We start from the raw sequence: 21439 nt of genomic DNA, 5'->3' as shown, positions 1-21439 counted from the left end.
AGGAGGAAAAGGGGGTGGGAATGATTCAAGTGAAGGATATTTGGGAGGAAAGTTGAACACATGCACACATTGTTCCAAGATGGAGAAAGTCATCCATTTGTTTTGTCTTTTTTAAACTCCACCGAGGCTTTTTTTCCCCTTCTTTGGGGGTGGGGGGATGAGCGACTGAGGGGAATTCCTCCCCCATCCAGATGTGTGGAGGTGAGAATGGCTGACTGTGTGTCTTTCAGGGGGGGGGGGGGGGGGGGGGTGTCAACTAAGCCTGACATTGCATGTATATGCGGGTTCATTGCCGCTCAGGAAACAATAAAGCACCAATTGTGCCCCCCCCCACACACAAGTCATTTGTGGAAGTACAAAAAGGGTTTGATTGTTGACACACGCGGAGTGGGGGGCACTTCCTGTTCACAGCAAACATGAAACTTGGATTCATTTGTGGCTCCTCTGTTTGTGTGATTAATTAAGTATTTCTATTTCTTCTACTTGCTATTTTATTATTGCTACTGTAGTTATTTTTCTTTTTGCTACTTGCCATTTTCTGAAATTAATATTAACAATATCAGTTGATGACTGTTGATTTTCTTATTTTCTACATTGTTTTTTTTTAAATAAAAATGAGTATTATGAGTATTATTTTTCACTTTGCTACTTTCTACATTTAGATTTTCCAGACTTGAGATTTATTATGACTATTTATTTAGTTTTTAATAGTATTTTTACTTCATATTTTATTATTAATATTGTTCATTATCAGTATTATTTTTAATTATTATTACTTATTTTTAACTGCTTTCTACCATTTTGACTGACTTGAGATTTATTATATTTATTTTTTTACTTGGTATTACCATTTGTTTTATTTTTAACTACTTTTTAATTACTTTTGTATTCTTATTAATTAATAGATAATAATAATAATTATTGATAATTAATTATTATTATTAATAATTATTATTAATAATTAATTATTAATTATTTGAGCTTTATTATTACTATTTGTTTTGTTTTTTAATTGTATTCTTACCTCATATTTTATTATTAATATTATTATTAGTATTATTTTGACTTCAGATTTATTATATTTTATTCGTTAAACTTCATGTATTATTATTTTTAATTGCATTTTAAATACTTTTTTATTATTATTAATAGTAATATTATTTTTATTTTGCTATAATTTTATTTTGATTGAGATGAGTGGTGCTTTATTTTTCATTTAGCAACTTAATATTTTTATTAATATTGATGTTTGAGTAATGTATTATTATTAATATTAAATTAATTAATTATGCATTGACTGAAGTATGACATCCATGTAGGGAAAAACAAAGTTTCCAGACATGGATTCTGTAGCGTTCTTCAAAAAAAAAGTTGAGAAGTGTCCCAGCTGCTCCATCTGTGCAACATTCCGTATACTCCTGTATGTGTCACGCTCACATAAACAACAGAGGCCAGATTTCCATGTGCTTCCAGGCTTGATTCCCGTTTCCTCAAGGTCTTGGGACTTCTTTTTTGGAGAGTTCCACCTATTGAAAATACACAAGATTACACGTCGTCTTTAAATGTACTTTACAGATGTTATTCCTGTTTTACCCCCCACCCTCCATCTCCTTCTGGGATAAGATCCAAGTCAGTCGGTTGGAAGCAGCACGGCATTAATATCATCAACATTCAGTGCGGAGGAAGTTTTAGGAGAAGTTATGCAAGTATTTTGGGTCAGGAAACAGACCCGCACCTTGGAGAAATGTCTGAATCTCGAGCTTTCCCGACTGCTGGGTTGTTTTTGGACTCGCTACAGGCGACCTTTAACCTCCCCCAGCTCAACAGTGATGAGCCAATCCCTTGTTTTGACTTCTTTTAGTTCATTCAAGGTTGGGTCAATATTTGACAACATGATGTTCCAATTAGGTTACTTCAGGGAATTGTTTAAAACAAGGGTGTTTAAAGCACTGCCCGGGGGGCATTTGTGTTTTTTTTATTAGCCTGAAGCACATTCTAAAAATAGAATTTAATTAAAAAAAAATTGAAAAAACAGCATAAAACAGCATAAATGGACAAATCTGCACTAACTTTATAATAATAAATTATAAATATAAAAAAGTTTTATTTTCAAGAATAACACATTATTTTACACCATATTATGAAGAAAATATCATTTTAGTAGCATAAAGTTGAAATATTAAAGAAATGGTCATAATTGTATCAGAAAAAAATAAAGTTATTTTTTTTTAATAAGCACTAATTTTTATATATATTTTTTTAATTCTAGAAAATGGTGTACAATATATTTAAAGACAAAGATTGGTGTTGTTATTAGTATTAACATTTCAGTTTTTTCTTTTTACATTATGTCTTTTTTGAAATTTTACATTTTATTTCTACAATGCGCCGTGGGCCACAAATGTCCGCCATGCCGCACTTTGGACACCCCTGGCACACGCCTTGCTGTGTAAACAATTTAGGTTAGAAATTACTCATTTTTTGCAGAAAATTATTCAACATACAATCCTGAGACCACAAAATTAATAAAACGTAAATATAAAAAAGTTTTATTTTCAAGAATAACACATTATTTTACATCATATTATGAAGAAAATATCATTTTAGTAGCATGGAGTTGAAATATTAAAGAAATGGTCATAAGTGTATCAGAAAAAAATAAAGTTGATTTTTTTAATAAGAACTAATTTTTATATAATTTTTTTAATTCTAGAAAATGGTGTACAATATATTTAAAGACAAAGGTTTGTGTTGTTATTAGTATTAACATTTCAGTTTTTCTTTTTACATTATGCCTTTTTCTACAATGCGGCATGGGCCACAAATGTCGCCATACCGCACTTTGGACACCCCTTGCTGTGTTTAACAATTTAGGTTAGTAAATTACTCTTTTTTGCGGAAAATTATTCAACATACAATCCTGAGACCACAAAATTAATAAAACGTATTACGCTTGTATTTATTTGTTACAACAAAGTACAGTGGTATGAGTAAACAGTGTTAGAAGCGGTGTTGGTGGTGTCACTTTAAGAGCATGAACTCACGTGATACGTCACATGACCCGGAAGTACCTGCTCCAGCGTGCTGTGTTGTTGTGTTTACGTGCCACAAGCGGGCTACTCGAAAAATACGCGCTCCTCCCTTCATTGACACCTGCGCTTTTTTGTTATTATTTGACAACGTCTGTGATTTCAGTAAGAACTAATCGCTACCTTTGTTACTCATGAGCATTTATGCGACGGTGACAGTTGTGTCGTTACGGCTTCTTTGTCAGACATGAAGCGCCTAGCGTCTCTGCACCAGTAAAGACGGTTGTTTTCCATCAGCAGGTTATACTGGTTTCGTTTTACTGCGGAGTTTATTCGTTAAGTGACAATGAAGCAGGACGGCGATGCTGCCAGTGGTCTTCCCGTGTGCTTTGTATCAAGCCATGAGGGTTTTCTTGGAAGCATTAAAAAGTTGATCAAAGACTTCGTGGTGACTGAAATAGACATCCATGGACAGCAAGTCAACACAGCAGCTTCCGCTCCGGCTCCTCACTGCTCGGAAGAGGTCAGTAGTAGATGTAAAGAAGAAGCAGAGGAGCATCATGCTTTTTCAGCAGATTGTAGGTTCGATTTGACCATATCGAGCCCAGATAGCTTGGACTTGAGCATGATTTTGGGTCAGGCGGTGAGCGAACAGCTGGAGCAGTTTGTGGTGAGTCTCCGAGATGATGTGATGGAGGACGAAGGTGAAACTCCAGGCAACAAAGAGCTCTCCCTGGGTTCCTTTACTGACAAATACCAGCGTGCCAATGTGCATCGAGCCGTACGACACCGCTTCCCTTTCCTCATGACCGTCACCATTCAACCGGAGATCAGGGTGAGGGAGGATCCGGACTACAGGGAGCTGTCCCAGCTGGTCACCGAAGAGGAAGCGGAGGACTTCTTCAGGTTCATCGACGCCAAAGTGCAGGACTCGTCGTACACGTTTCATCCAGATGAAAACAAAGAGCACCGCACGGCCGTGCATCATTTCCTGAATCGGCGTTTTGGGAAACTGGTGGAGACGAAAAGCTTTGGCGAACAGGAGAGGACGGCCATCTCTGTGCGGCTGAGGGAGCGAGGAAGACCCAAGAAACGGACCGCAGATGAGCGAAGAGAGGAGGACGTTTACACAGGTTAGGAAAAACACGGCTCACTTTCTCTTGAAAGACGTCTCACTTTGCTATTTTTCCAGCGTTTACTCTGTGTAAGGAAAACCTGGAGACTCTGGAGGCTATCAGCTACATGGCGGCGACACTTGGCGTCCTCCCGTCAGACTTCACCTACGCTGGCATCAAAGATAAGCGAGCAGTCACCTACCAGTCCATGGTGGTCAAGAAGGTCTTGCCTCAACGGTAACAACAAGCCTGATGACGTGAATACCGCCTGTTGCAGACCACTCAAGACAAAACACGTCTTCTTCACTAGGTTGATGGAGAAGAGGGCGGAGTTTGAGAAAAGAGGGATGCGTCTTTCTCAAATCCGTTCTGTGGCCGAACCCCTGACGTTGGGGCGCCTCCAAGGTAACCACTTTGACCTGGTGGTTCGGAATGTAAGACCACACGCTGTTGATGACGCTCACACCAGCGCTGAAAAACAGCGTCATATTGCATCGTTGGTGGAAGAGGCACTGGAGAACGTGAAGGTACAAAGATGTCACCTGGAACCATACAGTAGCGATCGTGACCGTGTTCAATTTGGTTGGGTTTCTTGTGTGTAGGCCAGAGGTTTTGTCAACTATTATGGACCGCAGAGGTTCGGAACCGGGCAGGGTGTCCAGTCGGATCACGTCGGGCTGGCTTTACTCCAAGAAGATATGGTGAGTCTTAAGTTTGGTTTGAAATTCAGTTCATGACAACGTTTTTTGATCACTCCATTACAAACCTATTACTGTTCGATTTTTCTTACATCTTTGTTTACATGTTTTGCCGAGCTGTCACTGGTGGCGGATAGCTAGCTTGCTAGCTCTGAACTGTTTTTTTATTTTGTTGTTCTTATTTTCAAGCAATATCCCTCGCATATTTCTTTCCTTCTTATGTACTTTTTCTTATTTATGTTGATATTGTTCTGTAGAATTGCACTTTAATGTTCCTTTAATTCTGCTTATACTGTTTTATACAATTGAAGTTGGTAATAAAATATTCATTTTCTACCGCTTTTCCTCACGAGGATCGCAGGGGGGTGCTGGAGCCTATCCCAGCTGTCTTTGGGCGAGAGGCGGGGTACACACTGGACTGGTCGCCAGCCAGCCAATCACAGGGCACATATAGACAAACAACCATTCACACTCACATTCATACCTATGGACAATTTGGAGTCGCTAATTAACCTAGCATGTTTTTGGGAATGTGGGAGGAAACCGGAGTACCCGGAGAAAACCCACGCATGCACGGGGAAAACATGCTAACTCCACACAGAGATGGTCGAGGGTGGAATTGAACCCTAGTCTCCTAGCTGTGAGGTCTGCGCGCTAACCACTCGACCGCCTGTAATAAAATATATATTCATTCATTCATTTTCTACCGCTTTTTCCTCACGAGGGTCGCGGGGGGTTTGCTGGAGCCTATCCCGGTTGTCTTTGGGCGAGAGGCGGGCTACACCCTGGACTGGTCGCCAGCCAGCCAATCACAGGGCACATATAGACAAACAACCATTCACACTCACATTCATAACTATGGACAATTTGGAGTCGCTAATTAACCTAGCATGTTTTTGGGAATGTGGGAAAAAAACGGAGTACCCGGAGAAAACCCATGCATGCATGGGGAGAACATGCAAACTTTGAGGGTGGAATTGAACCCTGGTCTCCTAGCTGTGAGTCTAGAGTTATCCGCGTAGCTTCTGGTCTTCGGACTCCAAATGTGACTTTTTACCACAGTGATATTTTGTTGTTAAAAACAAGCTCGGAGCTCACATTAATAAACATGCAAAACGATAATATTTCATAATAGTTTAGTAAGGTATGCTGGGAAGCCCACATATACACACACTTGATTCAGTATTCACGAGCAACCTGGCAACCCAAATGGCTTTGTTTTGATTTCAGGTGACTGCCGTCCGTTTGTTCTTCAGTCCAGAAGATGGCGACGATCCTCCGAGCCAAGCAAAGAGACACTTCCTTCAGACGGGTGAGAGACGACTCGACACTAACTTCAACAGCGTAGGAAAAACACTCAAAGTTGCTTCCTGGGACATTTTTGGATCCAATCCACCAATCTCCCCCTTACAGATAACGCTAAGGAGTCCTTGGCGCTAATGCCCGTGTCCAAAGCCAGGGAACGCCTCATGCTCCGTGCGCTCAACCGCTACGGCACCGGTCCAGAAGGTTGTGCCAAAGCCTGGCTCAGCCTTCCGCACGGCATGAGAGTCTTCTATCCGCATGCCTACTGTAGCAGGTTAGCCGCAGGGAACATCATTCATTACATGATCCCAGTCTGTTTCTGCTAATCCATCGGCTTTTCTTTTTTTTTTGTAAATCATGCAGAGTTTGGAATGAGGCTGTTGCGCACAGGTTGGCCACACTGGGGCACGGTGTCCGACAAGGGGACCTGGTGTGGATGCAGGGAGTAGTAGACAACATGGACGACAATGAGGAAAGCAGCACTGCTAAGGTAATAATACATACAGTAAATGGAGTGAGGTTCCCGAGGATGGTAAAGTTAGCGCACCTGTCGCTAAATGCTTTCACACCCCATGGTTATATTTTACTACAAAATTTAAAAAAATATTAAAATGCAAAAAAAAAAAAAAAGTTTTAAATTTAAATGTAAGAAGGATTAGCTCTGAGCTTGGTATGGTGTTAGGTCGTTAGTCATCTGGCTTAGTATTAATTTTGACATATTTTTCAACAAGAAGCACAGCACAGTTTGGCCATTTTATGGAGTGAGGTTCCCGAGAATGATGACGCTAACAAGCAAATTGCTATGACATGTATTTATGCTTGTATTTTGCAACAATTGTTTGGTGCATTTTAAATGTAAGGAGGATTAGCTCTGAGCCTCGGTAAGGAGTTCTTAGTGTTCTTTTTGACATATTTAACATGAATCAGCCAGCGCAATCACAGTTGATTTGGAGGAACGCAGCACAGCTCAGGTAAAATTAGATGGAGCGAGGTTCCCCAGGAAGGTGAAATTAGCACCAAGTCCTGACGGTTGCTAAATGTTTTGACGTGTCTTTATGCTTGCATTTTGCAACATTACTGTCCACAAAAAAAGAGATGATCAAAATTAAATAAATGTTACTATAAGCATTTAAATGTAGGAAGGATTAGCTCTGAGCTTGGGTATGGGGTGAGGTCCTTGGTATTCATTTAGACATTTTATTATTAACAAGAATCAGCACAGCCACAGTTGGTTTGGCCATTTTGGCCATGAGGAACGCAGCGCAGTTCACATAAAAGATAGATATGGAGCGAGGTTCCCCATGAAGGTGAAATTAGCGCTAAGTCCTGACTGCTGACATGTCTTTATGATTGCATTTTGCAACATTACAGTCGATAAAAAATATTAATTTTAAATGAATGTTGGTTTGAGTATTTGAATGTAAGGATGATTAGCTCTGAGCTTCGGAATGGATTTAAGTTCTTAGTATTAATGTTGGCACATATTTCATTAACTGCCACTAAACATGTTGACATATTTCAATAGACATATTTTCATAGTTAGAGTTGGATTGTGCATTGTTACTTTAAGGAATATTAGCTCTGAGCTTCTGCTGCTTTTCCAGGTCCATGTCGTGACAGAGCGAGAAGAACAACAAGGAGTCTACTCCCTCGCTCAGGTATGGCGCATAATCTGCACATTTTTGCAACTGGCGCCCCACTGTTTATTATTTTGTTTTGTCAGGTGTTGCTCCCCATGCCGGGGAACACGGTGAAGTACCCCGAGAACGCCATGGGCATGTGGTACCGGGAGAGACTGGCCAGAGACGGCCTGGAGAGCTGCCGCTTCCGAGTGGGCAGCCTCAAGATGAACCTGCCGGGCTGCTACCGCCCTATGCTGGCTAACCTGTGCAACCTCCGCTACCAGCTCCAGACCAAGGAAGAAGGAGCAGGAGGTGGCGAGGTGCTCACCTTGAACTTTGACCTGGACTCCTCCTGCTATGCCACCATCTGCCTCAGGGAGATCATGAAGTGTGATCCTTAGAGGTCACAGGTGAACAAAAACAGTAGCTGTAATTGTGTTTGTAATTCATTATTCGGGGCTTTTTGTTGAGTTGTGTGCTAAGCTAGTTTGTTCTGTGACATAAATGACTGACCTGAAAAAAGGACTTGTGTGTTTTTCTGAGTAACAGCGCCCTCTGTTGACACCCCTACAATTATCTATGCACCACAAGGTGGCGACATGCTCCAGCTGTTTCTCTTCTTAAATGACTTTTTTGACATAAAAATTATTTTCAGACTTTATTTTTGTAAAATTGTGACTTTTTTCTCATAAATATCCGACTTTATTCTCATAATTTCACAACTTTTTTCTCATAAATTTTAGACTTTATTCTCCTAAATTATTTTTTTTTCTCTCAGATATTTCTGACTTTATTCTCTTAAATGACTTTTTTCACATAAAAATAATTTTCAGACTTTATTCTTGTAAATTTTTGACTTTTTTTCTCTTCAGTTTACAACTTTTTTTCTCATAATTTCACAACTTTTTTCTCATAAATTTTAGACTTTATTCTCGTAAATTAACATTTTTTTCTCAGAAATTTTTGACTTTATTCTCGTAAATTAACATTTTTTTCTCAGAAATTTTTGACTTTATTCTCTTAACTTAAATGACTTTTTCCACATAAAAATAATTTTCAGACTTTATCTTGTAATTTTTTGACTTTTTTTCTCATAAATATCCAACTTTATTCTCATAATTTCACAACTTTTTTCTCATAAATTTTAGACTTTATTCTCGTAAATTAAAATTTTTTTCTCAGAAATTTTAGACTTTATTCTCCTATATTATTTTTTTTCTCTCAGATATTTCTGACTTATTCTCTTAACTTAAATGACTTTTCACATAAAAATAATTTTCAGACTTTATTCTTGTACATTTTTGACTTTTTTTCTCTTCAGTTTACAACTTTTTTTCTCATAATTTCACAACTTTCTTCTCATAAATTTTAGACTTTATTCTCGTAAATTAAATATTTTTCTCTCAGATATTTCTGACTTTATTCTCTTAACTTAAATGACTTTTTTTCACATAAAAATAATTTTCAGACTTTAGTCTTGTAAATTTTTGACTTTTTTTCTCTTCAGTTTACAACTTTTTTTTCTCATAATTTCACAATTTTTTTCTCATAAATTTTAGACTTTATTCTCGTAAATTAACATTTTTTTCTCAGAAATTTTTGACTTTATTCTCTTAACTTAAATGACTTTTTCCACATAAAAATAATTTTCAGACTTTATTCTTGTAATTTTTGGACTTTTTTTCTCATAAATATCCAACTTTATTCTCATAATTTCACAACTTTTTTCTCATAAATTTTAGACTTTATTCTCGTAAATTAATTTTTTTTTCTCAGAAATTTCGGACTTTATTCTCTTAACTTAAATGACTTTTTTCACATAAAAATAATTTTCAGACTTTATTTTTGTAAATTTTTGACTTCTTTTCTCTTCAGTTTACAACTTTTTTTCTCATAATTTCACAATTTTTTTCTCATAAATCTTAGATAACAATTATTTTCAGACTTTATTTTTGTACATTTTTGATGTTTTTTTTAAAATATCTGACTTTATTCTCATAATTTCACAACTTTTTTCTCATAAATTTTAGACTTTATTCTTGTAAATTATTTTTTTTCTCTCAGATATTTCTGACTTTATTCTCTTAACTTAAATGACTTTTTCCACATAAAAATAATTTTCAGACTTTATTCTTGTCAATTTTTGACTTTTTTTCTCATAAATATCTGACTTTATTCTCATAATTTCACAACTTTTTTCTCATAAATTTTAGACTTTATTCTCCTAAATTATTATTTTTTCTCTCAGATATTTCTGACTTTATTCTCTTAACTTAAATTACTTTTTTCCACATAAAAATAATTTTCAGACTTTATTCTTGTAAATTTTTGACTTTTTTCTCTTCAGTTTACAACTTTTTTTCCTCATAATTTCACAACTTTTTTCTCATAAATTTTAGAGTTTATTCTCGTAAATTAACATTTCTTTGTCAGAAATTTTCGACTTTATTCTCTTAAGTTAAATGACTTTTTCCACATAAAAATAATTTTCAGACTTTATTCTTGTAATTTTTTGACTTTTTTTTCTCATAAATATCCGACTTTATTCTCATAATTTCACAACTTTTTTCCTCACAAATTTTAGACTTTATTCTCGTAAATTAAAATTTTGTTCTCAGAAATTTCGGACTTTATTCTCTTAACTTAAATGACTTTTTTCACATAAAAATAATTTTCAGACTTTATTTTTGTAAATTTTTGACTTCTTTTCTCTTCAGTTTACAACTTTTTTTCTCATAATTTCACAAATATTTTCTCATAAATTTTAGATAAAAATTATTTTCAGACTTTATTTTTGTAAATTTTTGATGTTTTTTTCATAAATATCTGACTTTATTCTCATAATTTCACAACTTTTTTCTCATAAATTTTAGACTTTATTCTTGTAAATTATTTTTTTTCTCTCAGATATTTCTGACTTTATTCTCTTAACTTAAATGACTTTTTCCACATAAAAATAATTTTCAGACTTTATTCTTGTAAATTTTGGACTTTTTTTCTCATAAATATCCGACTTTGTTCTCATAATTTCACAACTTTTTTCTCATAAATTTTAGACTTTATTCTCGTAAATTAACATTTTTTTTTCTCAGAAATTTCTGACTTTATTCTCTTGACTTTTTTCACATTAAAAAATGTCAGACTTTATTCTTGTAAATTTTTGATTTTTTTCTCTTCAGTTTACAACTTTTTTTTCTCATAAATATCCGATTATTTTCTCATAATTTCACAACTTTTTTCTCATAAATTTTAGAGTTTATTCTCGTAAATTAACATTTCTTTGTCAGAAATTTTCGACTTTATTCTCTTAAGTTAAATGACTTTTTCCACATAAAAATAATTTTCAGACTTTATTCTTGTAATTTTTTCACTTTTTTTTCTCATAAATATCCGACTTTATTCTCATAATTTCACAACTTTTTTCCTCACAAATTTTAGACTTTATTCTCGTAAATTAAAATTTTGTTCTCAGAAATTTCGGACTTTATTCTCTTAACTTAAATGACTTTTTTCACATAAAAATAATTTTCAGACTTTATTTTTGTAAATTTTTGACTTCTTTTCTCTTCAGTTTACAACTTTTTTTCTCATAATTTCACAAATATTTTCTCATAAATTTTAGATAAAAATTATTTTCAGACTTTATTTTTGTAAATTTTTGATGTTTTTTTCATAAATATCTGACTTTATTCTCATAATTTCACAACTTTTTTCTCATAAATTTTAGACTTTATTCTTGTAAATTATTTTTTTTCTCTCAGATATTTCTGACTTTATTCTCTTAACTTAAATGACTTTTTCCACATAAAAATAATTTTCAGACTTTATTCTTGTAAATTTTGGACTTTTTTTCTCATAAATATCCGACTTTGTTCTCATAATTTCACAACTTTTTTCTCATAAATTTTAGACTTTATTCTCGTAAATTAACATTTTTTTTTCTCAGAAATTTCTGACTTTATTCTCTTGACTTTTTTCACATTAAAAAATGTCAGACTTTATTCTTGTAAATTTTTGATTTTTTTCTCTTCAGTTTACAACTTTTTTTTCTCATAAATATCCGATTATTTTCTCATAATTTCACAACTTTTTAGTTGGCATCGTGCCCACTAATTGCTATGATATGCCGTCATGTACGCCGCCACTCTTCTCAATGTACTTTGTGACACTTTAAAGTCTACACAAACACTCACATGGCTGGAAGCCGGAGACATTGGCAGGTCGTGACCTGTGACCCCTACAATTATCTATACACCACTAGGTGGCGACACGCTCCAGCTGTTTCTCAACCATAATGATTCCCAGTGCTCACCAGTTCCCATCGTGCAAACAGCCTAAACAACAGACCACTAAAAGGTTAATGAGTCCACTTTCAAATCTTTCACCTTTATGAGACATTTAAAGAGCAGCCATGAATTATAATGATGCATGCAACCCTGCTGAGATGCCTCCTGGGAGGCAGCACTCAACCAATCTCCTGTGTGACTAATTTCTGGAATTTTGATGAGAACCTGAAGTGATTAAAAAAAAAAAAATCCCCCTCCCTTGCACGAGTCCTTAAGGCTATTTTTAAATCCTGTTACTGGAAGGTCTTAATGGATGTTGTAGGTTCTAACATGCAGCCTTTTGTCAAATGCAAAACCATTCGTTCTACATTTTTTTTTTTGAAGCTTTGTTGATACCAAAATATCACAAGAAAGCACTGACGATAACTCATATCCTGTCTTAACACTTCCGTGCTGGATCTTGGTGTCTAAATTAGGATCTGTAAAAAGGTTTTTTAGCCCGGGGATCTTGGCAGATAAAATAGTTTTTTATGTTCAGTCAAGTACAGGCTCAAATGGTTTTGTCGCCCCAGGTGGCGTGAAATAATCTGGCCTCTCTCGACAATCTCATTACATCCTTTTTTTTTTGTGGGGGGGTGAACATTGCTTCCAGATGTCTTGACTTTCCGTAACAGAACAGCAAAAAACGACAAGCAGAAGATGCTTAGCTTTTAATTGTAAACAAGACATCGATTCAGTGAACCGACGGAGAGAGAAGAACGTCATTTAAATACAAAACAGCGTCTGGATAAGCCATTGCCATGCCGGCCGACTGTGGATAAATATTGACCCACTTCCACAATGACACGAGGAAGTTATAAAAAGACATTAGTTATGCATGTGCTGGGATATTATGCTTGGGAAATATACTTATCCTGTTTTTACTGGACTCGGCCCTCGCCAGACCAGAATGCCTTCCTAAAGTAAATAATATAAGATTAGACTCTAATGACTTTATAATGGCACATAAAAAATGTATACACAGTGGCACCAAGCTCATGATAGGCCATGTAAACACCCCCCGCTCACCTTTGACCTGTCTGGGCTGTCTGTCACAAAATTGGCGTTTGCATGCGTGTGTCAAAAAGGAGCTACTGTCCAGATGTCAGACCGGCGACAGATACACAAAAAAAGGTCAAGAGAGCCATCAGGAGCGACACTTCAGCAAAATTAACTATAAGAATTAATTAACTATGGAACAAGTTTTGAAAGGTATATTAGTTTCAATTAAAAAAGATGACATTAAAAACTAAATATATTTTTTACATTCTTCATGATAATCTAATTTAAATATATCTATAGTACGACTGAGTATTTGGGCCACATACAAAAATTATCAGAGATTTCCAAAATAAAGATGTAATTTAAGAAAAAAAAAAGTCATAATATTGCCTTTGCCCAAGGCCAAAGGTCACATACATTATATTATTTTATAATAAAGTAAAATTTACGAGAACAGAATTGTAAATGTGTATGAAAAAATATGCACATTTACGACTTTCGACTCTCGTAATCTTAAGGAAATTTGTTTTCTGGTCATTTTAACTTTTTGTTTTTATCATAAATTTCAGACTTTATTCTGTTAAATTTATGACTTTAAAAAAATCACAATTTTTGACTTTTTTCTTGTAAATTTACAATGTTTTTTCCATAAAATTTCAGACTTTATTGTGGTAAATTTATGACTTTTTTCTCATACATTTGCATTTTTTTTCTAAATTTCCAACTTTATTCTCTTAAATTTATGACTTTTTTCTCTAACATTTCTGACTTTATTCTTGTAAATTTTACGACTTTTTTAATCATAAATATCTGACTTTGTTTTCATAATTTCACAAGTTTTTCTAATAAATTTTGGACTTTATTGTCGATTTTTTTTTTCTCAAAAATTTCTGACTTTATTCTCTTAACTTAAATGACTTTTTTCACATAAAAAAAATTTCAGACTTTATTCTCTTAAGACTTTATTCTTTACTTTACTTTATTCTCTTCTTTTTTCACATAAAAAAATTCAGACTTTATTCTTGTAAATTTTTAACTTTTTTTTCTCATAAATATCAGACTTCATTCTCATAATTTCAAAAACTTTTTTCTCATACATTTTGGACTTTATTCTCGTAAATAATTTTTTTTTCTCAGAAATTTCTGACTTTATTCTCTTAACTTAAATGACTTTTTTCACATAAAAAAAATTCAGACTTTATTGTAATTCTTTTACTTTTTTTCTCTTCAGTTTACAACTTTTTTTCTCATAATTTCACAACTTTTTTCTGGTAAATGTACAACTTTATTCTCGTGATTTGCTAGTTGTCATAATTGCTATGATATGCCGCCATGAACGCCTCCACTCTTCTCAATATACTTTGTGACACTTAAAGTCTACACAAACACTCACATGGCTGGAAGCCGGAGACATTGGCAGGTCGTGACCTGTGACCCCCCCCCCCTTCATTGTGGGACAGTGTCTGCAAGCAGGGCAGTAAACCCGATGATCCCTGTCCCTGGCCGCGGGCTGCTGTGTGGTCAGTTTGGCGGTGCCACATGTGAGAGTCCGACATGTGACACCGCCATTGACCTGATAACTACAGCTGACCTATCGACGAGTGGAAGATAGAGAGATTGATTTTAGTCGATGCGGCAGTGCTTTGCATGCATCACTCGCTGCAGGGTTCACATCGAATCAGGAGTGAGACTACTTGGGAGAGAATGTACTAGATCAGGGGTCTCAAACTCAATTTACCTGGGGGTATTTATACTTTTTTTAATTTACAACATATTGCGCAACTGCAGGGTCTTCAGACACATGCTAACTCGCAAACTAGAGAGCTAGTGACCTAAAGGGTAGCCTTCAAGTTATTTGCTTTAAACTTAAATAGCCAAAAACTTACCACTTCCACACGGATAGGGAGGATAACTATTAACAGTTATTTAACCTTTAACATGAACATTAATCAAACGTAATAATTTTTTCTGGGTACATGATACCATACAGCATCCATATCAAACTTGCGTGGGGCCGCACTAACAGTAAACTTTCATATCAAGGCGGGGGCCTCAAACTAGTGTCCTGCGGGCCACATTTGGCCCGCGGGCCGCATGTTTGAGACCCCTGTACTAGATCAAAAAGGTAAGTACTTGTTGCTAGGGGCACAATAAACACTTGATACACGACTATTCATATTATTATCATTATTAATATAATAACTGCTGTTATTAGCATAGGGTGGGGGTGACCAAAGAAAAAAAGGTAAAAGTTGATACGAATAACAGGATTTTTCACTTATATCATATTTTTTTCTTGAAATATATATCACTTCTTAGCATATCGACACGGTTTTATCATTGTAGTGACAAATACAATTTGAGAATTCAATATAAAACAAAAGCGATTGGCTTGCAGTGAATGGAAAAAGTTCATTTCCTGTCCCGTTTGTGACCCAGCAAAGACCCGGTTTGCACTCGCATGTACAGCAGCCATAAAACGCATGAAGCGTTACTTGCTTTCTGGCTACACCCCGCACTATTTCCTCACTCTGTTAAATAAGCAGCGCACTGTGGAAGGAAAGCTCGTTAGGTTTAATGGCGGCCCCTCGCTCTCTCTCTCTCCTCCCGTGGCGAGGTGAAACGGAACACTACCTGGGACTGTATCACCAAAGATGGGTGAAGGAAATAATGGCGCTACTAACGCTGTTACTGTTGTCCAATAACGGGTGGTCGAATTCAACATTCAGTGGCACACAGGAAACTAAACAGCTGGTCACCAAAATTTGGGGCAGGGGTCTCAAACCCACGGCCCGCGGGCCAAATGTGGCCCGCAGGACACTAGTTTGAGGCCCCCGCCTTGATATGAAAGTTTAATGTTAGTGCGGCCCCGCGCAAGTTTGATATGGATGCTGTATGGTATCATGTACCCAGAAAAAATTATTACGTTTGATTAATGTTCATGTTAAAGGTTAAATAACTGTTAATAGTTATCCTCCCTATCCATGTGGAAGTGGTAAGTTTTTGGCTTTTTAAGCTTAAAGGAAATAACTTGGAGGCTACCATTTAGGTCGCTAGCTCTCTAGTTTGCGAGTTAGCATGTGTCTCAAGACCCTGCAGTTGCGCAATATGTTGAGTATAAATGTGACTACGTATAGTCATGTTTTGTCATGTCTACAGGGCTCTAATAATGCTTTGTTCATTTTAATCTGAAAAAAATAATTTGTCTACCCACCAACTATATGTGGTTTCTTAAGTTTTTATTATTTGCCGTTTTATTATTATTATTATATTTATTTATTACTGATTGATTGATTTTCTTTATTCTTGATTTGTTTATTTATTTTTCATCTTATTTTGTGCAGAAAAATAAAAATTAAGATATTTGAGAACAGTGGAATGTTTTATCAGAGCTTTTATTGTAGAAAATCGGAACCAAAGCACTGAAAAAGTTTGCATATTTTTCAGTTTTTAATAAATGCGTTTTTTTTTTTGCTGATGCGGCCCAGCCTTGCCCCGACCCTAGCTCCAGTGGCCCCCAAGTAAATTGAGTTTGAGACCCCTGATTTGGGGTTTCATGCTCTGGTTCAGAATTGCAAGCTTGATTAGCCAATCTTTTACACATTTGAAGGTTTTTCACTAAAGTAATGCAATAAATACATTTTTTAAAACATTATTAGAGCCCTCTAGATTTGAACTAACACCCCTACAGTCACCTTTAATGCTTGTATTACCCACTATAGTAGATATGAGAGAATATAAGACAGAAATAAGACATAATACAGACTTGCATTATCATTGGACACAAATTAGCTTAAAGCTAATTATTTGGCAATTTCTACATAATCATGACCTACTTGGCCACAATTAATTCCGGGTACAAGACACGCAAGATTAGGTCTCCGAGAACAACTCTTCTGCACTCCGAGAACTCAATCTGCACTCTGTGTGTATGCTAGCAGCCCCGCCTCCACCCATCGAGACAAATAGACCATGTTTGTTGTTGTAGTGCTGAAACCGATGCACAGACTGAACTCTCTTCCTGCCTGTATGGAGGCGGGAGTCCAGGAAAACACGCAAGTCTGATTAGCCAATCATTTACACATTTGAAGGTTTTTCACTAAAGTAATGCAATAAATACATTTTTAAAACATCATTAGAACCCTCTAGATTTGAACTAACACCCCTACAGTCACCTTTAATGCTTGTATTACCCACTATAGTAGATATGAGAGAATATAAGACAGAATAAGACAGAATACAGACTTGCATTATCATTGGACACAAATTAGCTTAAAGCTAATTATTTGGCAATTTCTACATAATCATGACCCACTTGGCCACAATTAATGCGAGACACGCGAGATTAGGTCTCCGAGAACAAGACACTCTTCTGCACTCTGTGTGTATGCTAGCAGCCCCACCTCCACCCATCGAGACAAATATGTTGTTGTTCTAGTGCTGAAACCGATGCACAGACTGAACCCTCTTCCTGCCTGTATGGAGGCGGGAGTCTGATTAGCCAATCTTTTACACATTTGAATGATTTTCACTAAAGTAATGCAGTAAATAAATTTTCAAAATATTATTAGAGCCCTCTAGATTTGAACTAGCACCCCTACAGTCATCTTTACGCTCGTATTACCCACTATAGTAGATATGAGAGAATATAAGACAGAAATAAGACATAATACAGACTTGCATTATCATTGGACACAAATTAGCTTAAAGCTAATTATTTGGCAATTTCTACATAATCATGACCTACTTGGTCATGACACTCTTCTGTGTGTATGCTAGCAGCCCCGCCTCCATCCATCGAGACAAATAGACTATGTCGTTGTTGTAGTGCTGAAACCGATGCACAGGCTGAACTCGCGAACACGCCAGTATGTTTTCATTGATTGTGTGATTAATTAAACGATTTATCAACATCCCAGGGCTCGTTCTGACGAGAAATCCTGTCACGTTTTAATCGTGCGAGATCTTGTGACACCCCAATTGATCATGAACTGTTGTTTCTCCAAAAAGGTATGACTTTTCCTTGTAAATTCCATAAGAAATACCAAAGTTAGCAGCAAACATCTATCATGAAAACCACTCCACGCACTGATTAAGCACAGATCCTCCAGAAACAATGGATGGGATCCAGGAAGAAAAGAAAAACCAGAGACTGTTGTTAAAATAGCACAGCGTCAAGGGTCTGCTTGATAAGTGGCTGATTGAGTCCTCAGGCGTGGAATTCATCTGGCTTTGCAAAAACATGGTGGAGAAAGAATGATTTCCACCCAGTTTTCATCCAAAACTCGATTGTGCATTTTTTTTGCACCAAGCGGTGGTCCGGGTGTCGCTGGGTGGCTGGTCATGAGTGTCACAGGCCATCACCTTCAGCCTGGATTAAGTGTCCTTCAAGAACCTGAGTCATGTCCCAGACTAAAGCCCAGGCGACAGGATTTCATGAAATGCGTCTAAATTAGCGTGTGATAGTGCCTTAATGCCTCTGGATTAGATTTTCCTTTTCTTTTTCTTTTTTTTCTCCCCCTCCTCTTCCTCCTCCATGTTGGCTATGTGAACGATCCGGCCGGCCAATACAAACTGGATCAGCTTCATGGTTCCGTCACTAATGGATGTTATTGTTGAGTAATGTGAGAATTCACCGGCAGGACGCGTTGTCTGGACGTACGTACGTACGCTGGGATGGTGTTAACGTCTTAACACGGTCAAAGTGTGCGTTTTAACTAAGGAGGGCTCACCTTTTCATAAATATGATTCATATCCGTAGCACACAGTGGGGACTCTTTATCAATCAATATAAAGCCAATTGAATAATAATAATAATATTCTAATAGGAATTAGTGAATAACACTTGATGGGTGGCTGACAGATTTCTTATGCGGAATTTTTTTTTAAACAGCAATGAAAAATAAATAACATGGCCATGAAATAAATACATTGGAAGTAAAAAATTTTTTTTAGATTATATTTCACATTTTAATTATTAAATGGACAATTTAATGAATAGACAATTTATTTAATGAATTAAGGCTGCCAGTATTTATTTATTTAATTATTTATTTATTACATATTTTACTTTGTTACCATGAGTATAATTATCTATTATTTAATTTCATATTATTACATTTTATTTTATATATGTTATTCTAGTTTTTATTTTATTAGCATCGCTCACATTTTAATTATTGAATGGACAATTTCATAAATTATTAGACAATTTATTTAATGAGTTAAGGCTGCCAGAATTAATGTATTTTATTATTTATTTATTTATTACATATTTTACTTTGTTTATTTTACTTTATTTGACTTTGTTACCATGAGTTTTAATTTATTTTATTTTTTGTTATTATATTTTTTATGTATTATTATTATCGATTATTTATTTATTTAAAAACCTTTTTAATTAACTGGCAATTTAATTATATATATATATATATATATTTACAATTTATTGAATTTGTACAATTCATTGAATTGATTGAAATGTCCAATACTATTAGGAAGAAGTTAGCTAATGTTTATTTTAAGATGGTGTATTTAGACTCCAGCGTGTTCCAAACGGAGGCCAAAACAAAGCCTTATCTGGAGATCCAAGCTGTGGCTCAAAGCAGCCGCCTGCAGGTTGATGTTCTGCTGGTATCCTTTCTGATAAGTGACACCCACTTTACAAAATACTCAGCGGCTCCGCGTAGCAACATAAGCATGACAACACACGTGACGTGACGACGTGCATCACGTGGTGCACACCTGCTTGGTCGACTTCAATGTCATTTGAAGGGCGAATGACATGGCAAACAAACACAAAAATAAATAGGCCCGATGAATGGATGACAGTCATGCTTCTGGCTCAGGCTGAGCATGTGATGGCATTTGTCCACTATTTATTGGCTTGTTCTTTATTTTTTAAGGCATTGAATATAATTATTTTATTTTTAAATTATTTTATGATATTGTTTTATTTTATTATGTATTATTTGCGTTGATTGTTAGCTTGCTATTATTTGTCATGTATTTTAAAAAAATGTGTTTTATTTTTATTAGTGTTGATATTATTTTGTTCAATTTAACTATTTATTTTTATTTACCATTTATTAATTTTGTCAATGTATTGTTACATTATTTAATTATTCATTATTATTTTTTTACTTACTTTTGAACATATTATTGTTTATGTATGTAATTTGAAAAATATTTAATTATTTCATCTAACTATTAATTTGTTGTTAGACTGTTATTTGTATTGTAAAACTTTTAATTTCTAATATTTTGTTGTTTTATTTATGTTTTATTTGTATTTATTGCTTATGTATTAGTTTGTTCATATGTACAAACTGTCATTAATTCATTTATTTTATTATTATTATTTTATTTTGTTTTATTATATTATTATATTATATTATATTATATTATATTATATTATATTATATTATATTATATTATATTATATTATTATTTTTAAATATATATTTATTTTATGTTTACTTGTTTTATTCAATCATTTTTTATTAAATGTTATTTTGTGCAGTTTTATTACCTATACAATCCATGCCTTCCTCCTGCCGATTCTCCCCGCCCTTTCTCAGTTCGACAAATTCTACCCTGCAAGTCCACTTCCTGTCGAGGAGGAAAGAGGATATTTGGCACTATACGTTCTGAAGCTGGCAATCACGGGGTAAAAAAATCCCTCTGGATGTTTTTGCGGCTGGCCAAACCGTGGGGATGAGTTCCGCCATCCAGAGAGGAAGAGCGTGTCGCAACACATCAACAGTGGAGAAAGCATGCGTACTCGTGGCGACGAGTCCGTCCGCTCTGTACCCCGCAATTTTCCGAGGGTAACTGGGGAAGCTGTTTCCACGCAGGGGTCAAACATAAACACAGGGTCGTCGTCTTGGTACACTGCCAGCAGGTTCAACAGGAGTTCAAGGGGAAGCAGGCACCATTTTGGGGGGGGGGGGGGGCTCAATTTTGTGGATTTGGTTCATATTAGCGACATCAGCATGACCGGGCACTTCCTGTTTGCTTGATATAATAATTGCGAGGGAGTGCATGCGGGAAAACACGCAGAAAATCAATATTCAAGAAATATCTTACATTATATATATATATATATACATATATTATGGGCGGCACGGCGGTCGAGTGGTTAGAGTGCAGACCTCACAGCTAGGAGGACCAGGGTTCGATTGCATATTCTCCCCGTGCATGCATGGGTTTTCTCAGGGTGCTCCGGTTTCCTCCCACATTCCAAAAACATGCTGTTAATTAGCAACTCGAAGACAGCTGGGATAGGCTCAAGCACCCCCGCGACCCTCGTGAGGAAAAAGCGGTAGAAAATGAATGAATATA

The 21439-nt window shown here is 35.7% G+C and overlaps 2 protein-coding genes across 2 annotated transcripts in view; one reads left to right on the top strand and one right to left on the bottom strand.

Annotated features, from left to right (window-relative positions):
- Positions 1-245: 245 nt before the first annotated feature.
- The window catches only part of pphln1 (periphilin 1), a 122558-nt gene continuing 101364 nt past the window's right edge, over positions 246-21439 (bottom strand). The window contains exon 11 of the mRNA XM_078799082.1: positions 246-1526. Coding sequence (XP_078655208.1) covers positions 1491-1526 — 36 coding nt within the window. The 3' untranslated portion in view covers positions 246-1490. The remainder of the gene's footprint in view (positions 1527-21439) is intronic.
- Positions 2976-8313, top strand: pus7l (pseudouridine synthase 7 like). The gene is made up of 9 exons (XM_058077684.2): positions 2976-4162; positions 4222-4381; positions 4455-4671; positions 4747-4845; positions 6073-6154; positions 6256-6421; positions 6511-6637; positions 7752-7805; positions 7871-8313. Exons 1-9 carry the CDS (start codon positions 3376-3378, stop codon positions 8168-8170), a joined length of 1992 nt encoding a protein of 663 aa, XP_057933667.2. The 5' UTR covers positions 2976-3375; the 3' UTR covers positions 8171-8313.

The sequence above is a fragment of the Doryrhamphus excisus genome, linkage group LG2 (assembly GCF_037039965.1).
Source record: "Doryrhamphus excisus strain RoL-2023G ecotype Guam linkage group LG2, RoL_Dexc_Guam_v1.1, whole genome shotgun sequence".
Taxonomy (NCBI): Eukaryota; Metazoa; Chordata; class Actinopteri; order Syngnathiformes; family Syngnathidae; genus Doryrhamphus; species Doryrhamphus excisus.
Note: the sequence above shows the minus strand (reverse complement) of the source record. Positions and strands in the feature narration are given on the sequence as shown.